Source organism: Syngnathus floridae, chromosome 7 (genome assembly GCF_059516105.1).
Source record: "Syngnathus floridae isolate MCC-2025c chromosome 7, RoL_Sflo_1.0, whole genome shotgun sequence".
Taxonomy (NCBI): Eukaryota; Metazoa; Chordata; class Actinopteri; order Syngnathiformes; family Syngnathidae; genus Syngnathus; species Syngnathus floridae.
Window position 1 is genome coordinate 11906401 of NC_142419.1, and position 8634 is coordinate 11915034.

General features: G+C 42.9%; 1 protein-coding gene across 1 annotated transcript; it reads right to left on the bottom strand.

Moving 5' to 3' along the window:
* Positions 1–108: 108 nt before the first annotated feature.
* phox2a (paired like homeobox 2A) lies at positions 109–3723 on the bottom strand. Its single transcript, XM_088381978.1, has 3 exons — positions 2421–3723; positions 1693–1880; positions 109–1572 (listed from the first exon to the last, which is right to left on the bottom strand). Exons 1-3 carry the CDS (start codon positions 2641–2643, stop codon positions 1081–1083), a joined length of 903 nt encoding a protein of 300 aa, XP_088238104.1. The 5' UTR covers positions 2644–3723; the 3' UTR covers positions 109–1080.
* Between the last annotated feature and the right edge of the window lie 4911 nt (positions 3724–8634).

Sequence of the window (8634 nt, forward strand, 5' to 3'; positions counted from 1 at the left end):
TGGTAATGTAATGAACACTTAAGACCATGCATACAAAAAACACGTCACTGAACACATTGTGTCTTGATTCCATAATGTGATTTATTAGAATAATCAGTAGTGCTATAAGGTCTCATTCACTGGAATTTCTGAGACAGATGCATTGCAGTAAAATTAATCTGGTAAGCAATGTCAGGAAAAAAAAATAACCAACTTCTATATTCCTATTTTTTTTATATTACTAATTACAGGATTTACACTCACAAAAAGTTATGAGGAATTTCACAAGAAATTCAAGAGTTCCTTAGTGACACATTTAAAAAAATTAATAAATACATTTTTTTCAGTAGCTATCACAGCTGAAAGGGATTGCAAACAAGTACAAAGAGATGAAGCAATCTCTGGAGATGAACAGATTCTTTTTTTTTCTTTTTTTTCTGGTGGAGACGTCATATATAACAGACACAATAGGAGCCTCATCTGACAACATGATATTGCCCTCCTTCCAATTTTACACTTTTCAGAAAAAAATGGACCCATCAGCTGAAATTGAGCAAAAATATGTGACACGTCATCACCCCAAACGTCCCGAACGAGTAAAAACCCCGCAGGTTTGTGGTAAGTACTTGAAAGACGAGCTTAGGCGGGAATCTGTGGCCGATGCAAAGCGGCCTCAAGTTGTTCTCCTTTCTGCTTCGGGAACAAAGTGGCCAGTGTTTAGTGAGGCAAGGCAGAATGGGCCTGAAAGCACCAGGAGTCACAGAGGGAGGTCACGGCCCGGACTTGTTACAGTAAAGGAGGGAGGAAGCCATGAATCGAGGGTCTTTCTAATTGGATTGAGGGGCTCCTCTTCTTTACGCTGGAGCTGTGTGTTGTTAGTTGCTCAATGTTTGAAATTCTGCTTAGGGCTCGTTCGTACCTGATCGACATGCTCATGAGCTCTGATGTGTAGTGCATGTGTATGTGTTGGAAGGCAAGATTGAGTGTTTAAGTGTCCTCAATGAAATGCGGATTTTGATGAGTTTGGAGTCAGATTGGCGGCCGTTTGAGTCCAGGCTGTCAGGGAAGAACATCTGTCTTCAATGTGTCTCCATCTGTGCTTCAGAACAGGTTCGTCTTGATGCCAGCGTTGGGTTTTCTGTGAAAGGAGGACAGGACTCCGGCAAAAGGCCCCGTCATACTGTCCGCCGGCTGCCAGGCCTTCAGAATCTCCTGAGTCTGGGCGGCGGGCTGGGCCACGGCCGGGTTGGACGGCCCCAGGCTGGACCAGCCAGCCGCCTTGAGCCCCTGCAGCACCGGAGAGGCGGAGGCGTTGACATAGCCGCCGTTGGCCGGAGCCGGGCTGGGGCTCAGGCTGGAGGGGCTGCCCAGGTTGCCGTTAGCCGAGCCTGGCAGAGAGGCCGTGCTGTCGGGCGTGGGGCTGCAGGTGGATTCTTTGGACTCGTCGTCGTCCGATGAGGATCTGGTCTCGCCGCCTTTCTTCCCTCCGGAGCCGGAGTTGCTCGTGTTGCCCCCTGCACCGGAGCTGTTGGCTTTGGCGTTGGCGGCGCGCTCCTGCTTGCGGAACTTGGCACGCCTGTTCTGAAACCACACCTGGTACACACACACACACACACACACACGTACACACACACAAAGTGGTACTACTTCAGATGGAGGTCAAATAGGGCTAATCCGAACCGCCACATCTCGAAAGACCACCGCTCGTCTCACCTGTACTCTGGCTTCTGTCAGATCTATCTTGAGAGCCAGTTCCTCTCGGGTATAAATGTCCGGATAGTGGGTCTCGGCAAAGACCCTCTCCAGCTCCTTCAACTGGGAACTGGTAAATGTGGTCCGGATGCGCCTCTGCTTCCGTTTCTCGTTCAGGCCCGAGGGGTCTGAGAAGAATTTGTAAGGGACTAGAAAAGGATGGGGAGAAATAATTTGTTGAGAGTCAACATTTTGGAAAATAAATTGCAGATTAAAAAAAGACAGCTATACAACACTCAAAAGAAAATCAGAGCAAATCCTATTTTTTTATGTGAAATCTATAGGTTTTTGGTATAATCTATAATCTGCATATCACTGCAATACATATACATGCAAAAATGATTTTTTTTTTAAATGCATATGCCTATATGCACATATTGTCCATAGTATGAAATGCATTTATAGTGTCAAACATTTTTATCCTACTGGTCAAAAATACTTGGTTAATTATTGGTTCATCATGTGCCCATTAATTTGAGGTAATCAAATTAATTCATTTTTCCTTTTCAATTCAATTTCCATTCATATGGAAAATAAAAAAAAATAGGGGGCTGGGGGGGATTTTTTTTTAAATTTTACAATAACTACATTTAATGTTCATACAAATAGAATCGCGCACAGGCCTCAGTATATCTAACATTTTGTCTGTGCAGTTTGGACAATTCCCGTTTTCATTTCTCGGCGTGTACCTGACGAATAAGGTGTGGGCTGGTGCTCCCTGAGGGCTCCCAGGGTGCAGCTGGCCGTGCTGAGCGGGGTGCAGGCCGGGTTGGAGAAGGGTCCGCTCCGGATGGGGTTGTACTGGAACGAGCTGGCCTGGCTGCACGAGCTGAAGTCCGCGTAGGCCGACGCTTCCATGGCGGCCATGCACGAGTCGTAGGAGTTCAGGTAGGAGTAATCCATCTTATACATGGAGCTCAGCCGGTGGCGGCACCGGGGCGCTGGGAGTCACGGATGGAGGGGAAGGTCGCTCCGGTATCCGCGCACAACGTCTCCCCAAAGTTGGCGCTAAATGTCAGTGCGTCTTAGAATAAAATCCCGTCACCGGTTGCGCGCGTTCTCTCTCCCCCGCTATACTTGCCGTCTCTGCTGCCGCTCGCTCGCCGCGTTTGACAGCGCCGCCGCTCGTTGCCTGTTTATAATAAAGTTGGCAGAGCGGCGCACAATAGCAAGGCGGTGGTCTTGTTTCCATGACAATGCTGGCCCCGCCCACTCAGCGCAGGGCAGCTGCAGCTCCATCAAAAGCCATTGGACTTTACTTTGCGCCCATTAACGGACAGCTCTTAATTGCGGTCTCAACATCACTTTACTTCCTTTTATGAAAATGACATTGTTAGCTCTCCTCTATTTGTATGAAATTAGTTCACTTGAATCTCAAATGACAATTTAATTTTATCTTCAATTGACCGGGTCACAATATGAATACTAAGGTGTCATATTGTATGAAAAAGATGACTTTAATCAAAAAGGTAATAGTTACGGTTTAATTGACGCAAATAAGACGATTAGATGTAGCTTATGTATTGTTTATTATTACTGTTGTGGCGCAGCAATGATAGCTGGTTCCTTTATTTTTTGACTTGTTGCAAAACGAGGCAACCAAAATATAAGTAGTAGTTCATGATTGCAAACTGCAACCGTATTGTTAAAACAATATCTAGTGTCAGACAAATCTGGACATTATTATCTTTCGTACGAGCAGAATTAAAAACAGCTCTTAATTTGTACCTCTTCCCAGTCCTTCAATAATGAACATATTATATATTTTATTCCTCTCTCACTGCCAATCAAAACTGAATATGACCATCATCGTGAAGCCTATCTTGCATTGGATCTCATTGTTTTGCTCGTGATAATGTTTGTTGTCTATTTCTAAATTTGCCTTGTGTGCAAAACACAAATACGTATTTATTCAACTTTTTCCTTGGGGCGCACCTCGGCCACAGCTTGCAGCACCGTCGGAGGGGTGGTGGGGGTCTTTACGTGGCGAGTAACATCCACTTGACGGTGATTGTTGAGATTAAAAGCTTTGATTTGATTCCGATAACTTTTACGCACGCGTCACGAGATTGCGCGTCACTTTGATGGATGGACGACACTGACACGTCGAGAGCGAGAGAGAGAAAGGAAGAGAGCGAGAGAGAGAGAGAGAGAGAGAGAGAGAGAGAGAGAGAGAGAAAGGCCGTGGAGACGAGCGAACAAGTCACCGTAAACACATTGACGCCCCATAAATTGGTTTAAGTTTATTGTTCGATGTCATAAGATGTGATAAGTCATATCCAGTATCACGCACGCACGCACGCGTGCACGCGCGTGCACGCACACACCTGTATAAGTGTGGTGAAAATGAACACATCCAGTGTAACGTATTTAGAAAATGACTACATTAGGAATAAAGCCTTCACTATTTATTAATTTTGTATAATTACGCAGCAGTTATTTGGACTCATTTTTGTATTATAAAATAAAAACGTAATACGTGTGTTCAAGTGCTGTCAACGTCAACTACAGTTTTATTTATTATTTCTCAGCTTGTGTTACAATTACTATTCGGTTATTATTATAATAGATTATTCTATTGATATATATTTTTAATTTGTTGTAGGACCATTAGTTGACAATACACTTATTTTTTCATTTTCTTTCTTTTTTTTTTAAATGATCCAATTAGCTAAAAGTGAATGCACCGCGGATGTTATTAGGTTTTGGTCACCCGACACCCCTAAACCACAACCCAATTGCACTATTCAGAAATAAAATTGAAATGATTGTTTTTTTTTTCAATTGTCAAATATACACAATAACGAAGGCGTAATCGTCTCACGTTGCGAGATCCTCTGCAACGAATAATATACGTTACATTAAATGATTCCAAAATGTTTGATTACACCTGCAGTCAAAATGAATCATTGCGAAATTTCCAGAAATACGAACAAGGTATTCATTATTTTATTATTTCTGCCTGTTTTTGAAAGCATAGATAGTCGCAGCGTTTTTAGGGCCCGTGATGCAGTCTGATCACGGGTTCAAAGGTGAGTTTGCCGTGGAATTTAAACAGTTTCCAAGTTAAACTGCATGGTCCCCTAAAAAGAGAGCAACCATGGAGCCAGAAGCCCCCCCCCCCCTAAAAAAAAAAACCCAATTTAATCCCTTCAAAGCATGGAGGGTCTCTTCCAGGCCCACTAATCCGCCCTTTTGGTGCGCCACTTTAGCACAGGGGGAGACCTCTTCTCCGCGGAGGTTTTCACTTTGGACTTTTACATTCATGGGCCCGTTTGACGGAAACAGTAACGTGGATCTTTTTCATTCATGACGTCTGAGTCAACAAGGAGGTTGGGGGGGCACAATAGGGCATAGCGAGGGAGCCCAACTCCAGGGATTATATAGGCCCGCTGGGGTGGTGATTGCACGGGAGGGGGGGGCTCTTTAATTATGCAGTCCTCCACTATAATACCAATTATGGCATTTTTGTTTGATTGTATGATGTAGTTAAATTACAAAATAGGTCTCGTGTGGGGGATACTACTTGTGCGCGTGTGTGTGATTGATGTGTGTGGCAAAAAGGGACGCGTAAAAGATTGCCGTATGGAAGAATGGCAGCCTTGCGGGAGGTCAGCTCCCATATGTGGGGCTCTGCTCGGCAAAGTGTCACTCATCAAAGCTGTCATTCATCCTTGCCAGGTCAGCCCCATCCATCACGGACGCTCAAAGAAGAGCACATCATCGTCGCATGCATAGCTGCCGTTTGCCGCCTCGATGTCTGAAAAAAAACACGACTTATATTATTGGGGCCGAGAATAATCGTTTAAATTGGAATAACTTTAAAATATATTGACGTTTTTGGTAACAAATTAAGTAACAAGTTGTTTGCGCTCAAACAATTTGCTGCGTTGACAATAAACGCTTATTTAGCAGACTTTTATTTAATTGCCCAACTTAAAATTTTATTGAAGTTTGCCGTCGTGGAATTTTAACCAACTTTTTATCTACTTATTATTATTATTAAAATTGTATTGAAGTTTGCCGTCGTGGAATTTTAACCACCTTTTTATGTACTTATTATTATTATTATTTAATTTTAAAATACATATTTGTATGGAAAACAACCAAATGAACATCTATGGCGGTATACTGAGCGTGCCTTCTTTTCCTCGCGTCATTCGAGGCTTTTATTTGCCACTCCACCTGACTGCACTATCAGTTTTCATTTGTTTGCATCATGCCTTCATCAACACAATATTGCTTATAACAATATTGTACTAAGTTTATTATATTGCAATTGCAGTTTGAATCGCACTTCACCATGCTGCAACCAGTTTCGACGTTTCTGTTATTATATTTAGATAAATGAGTCGAAATATTACAAACGGCTGCAGTTTTGTGACGGCAGAGTCGATGAAAACTAAATTTGGGTAGATGGTGGCAGCTTTTCAATCAATCAAGTGGCATGTGTATAATGACCAATAGGACCTAATAAACGTTGGTCCAATAATAATAATAATAATAATAATAATAATAATAATAGAATAAAACATTGGTACATTCAAAACACATTTTTTAAAATTTAAAGTCGATTATTTTTGCTACACCATCCAAGCTCACTGAGATCTATATTTAGAACGTAAATAATTATGATTGAAGGCAGAGTGTCATTTTGTTAGAAAATATTCCGATAGTAGTTTTCGGTTTACGCAAAACAGCGCAAAAAAAGTCACGTAGGCGTTTGACTAGCTTATGGTCTAGAACTGTTTTTTTATCTACTGCCTTTACAGTAAAGTTAGTCTTTAGTGATGAACAACGGTGCTATAGGTATGGATCTCCGTCGTAAATTGGGGAGCCCCTGCTCTGCCCACGTCCGTCGACAGTAAACAGCAGTGCGCGTCTATACTGATCCATTTCGAGCAGCTGCTTACAAGCTGCATGTGTCATCGGCCCTCATTGATTCAACAGCGCGTAAAATCAAATCAAAAGTCGGCCGTCACAATGTTAAAGTGAGCCCATCACTTGGTGCGCCATTTGACGGCTCAGCTGATGGATGGGAGACGAGGGGGGGATGTTCCCCGCATGTCCTCCGCGTCCCTTGCTCCCAATTACCGCAATGCACCGTGACGCTGTCTATGCGTGCATGCGTGGAGATGAAGAGACGCGCGTCTAAGCAGGTTAGAGACGAGCCGCGAGTGTTGCGTTCAAGTGCTGATGTGCTTCCTCAGCATTGTTTGAGAACAAAATTTCAACACTGGAAATCGGCACCTTAAATGACTCCGATGAATTTTATACGACATAGTTCCTATTCTTATGACAGGTCACTAATTGGCCCAATGTAAAAGTAAAACAAATAGTACAAATGGAGAAACAAATAAAGAATAATTTGATAATAATAATAATATAGCTACTCTATGTATAGATCGTATATATAATGATTATGGTAACAATTTTGATCATGATAATGATATTCGTCGTCGTAATAATTGTAAACTAATAACAGCAACAATCGTATTAACAAAATGATATCAATAATCAATAATGTAATCTAATATACTCAGCAATGACAATGTACTCAATTGTACATATGTACATTTAACATATAACATATGTACATATGACATGTAATCATAATAATTATGCTGTACAAAAGTTAGACAAATAGATCAGGGAAATTAATTCAATTTTGATGAATAATTGGAAATTTGTCACTGAAAAGACAAAAGCCCCATTGTGCCTCCACATGCACATCTCATCTAGTAATGTCGAAACAAAATTAATTGCATAATTGTAGGCTATAATAAAATAATGATTATTTTGTAATGAATATCTGACGCTGAAATCATAGATGTGTTTATGCGCTGGATCAAAACAAAGCACTACCAACTTGCAACAGACCGCGGATGGCGTATGCAGGGCTCGTGACGCTAATGCAGAGAGGCAGGTTACTTAAAAAAGAAGCTTTTTAAGAGAAAAAAAAAAGAAGGTCCCTGGAGAGCAGCATGCGGACGCGCGCCGCAGCTGGAGCGTACGGGCGGGCTTGCACGAGGATGATGAGGATGAGGAGGCGCACGCAGTCGTTCTCCAAACAAGCTAATTCGATCTGCAGCTCTGGCCCCTTCGCTCTCAAAGCAGCCCAGCGGCGGGGCCTCGGCGAGCTGTGGAAACTTAATTGAATTAAACGTCCCGCTAAACTAATTAGACTGCAATCTGCCACGCGAGCTGTCCCTGAGCAAGGTTCGAATTAGGCGCGATGGATTTGTCCCCCCACCCCTCTTTTTTTCTCCAAAGAATGACGGACAGACTGGTGGCTTCTCCTTTATTTGCCTTTTATGAATTCTCCCACGGGGGACAAGTCACGTGACCGCCCCGAGGTAACCGTTGCTCGCGTAAGTGGGAGCGGGCACTTTTACAATCCTACACCGCAACAAAGACATTTGCCTTAATTACCTGTCGTGGTCCCTTCGGGTGCGGGCAGCGTGGGCTGACTTGTACTTAGTGACGGTGTGGCCCTTTGAGGGATCGGCGACCAACGCGCGACCCTGAAAAGGATGACCCAGCACCAGAGAAGATGGCTATAGAGTGTGGCCCTACATCTAAAGTCAAAGCTTGATGAGTGGACTTAATCGATCGTCTTTTCAGGAATTTGATGAGACAAGTTACGTGCCTGCAGATTCCACGTTAAGAGCAGGGACACATTTGATAATCGTGCACATAAAATGCATGGGGCAGAGACAATGATCGTGAATACAATGACCACATCTAATATGACAGATCCGCTGGCATTTCGTTTCAAACGGACCATACGGGTATGTACTTGATATATGAAAAGAAATATTCATTTTAAATGACCAAAGAAGTTGTGGCTCCCGTGTTTCTTTTAAGAAACGGGCTTAATTGGCTTTTCAATTACGGACGCAT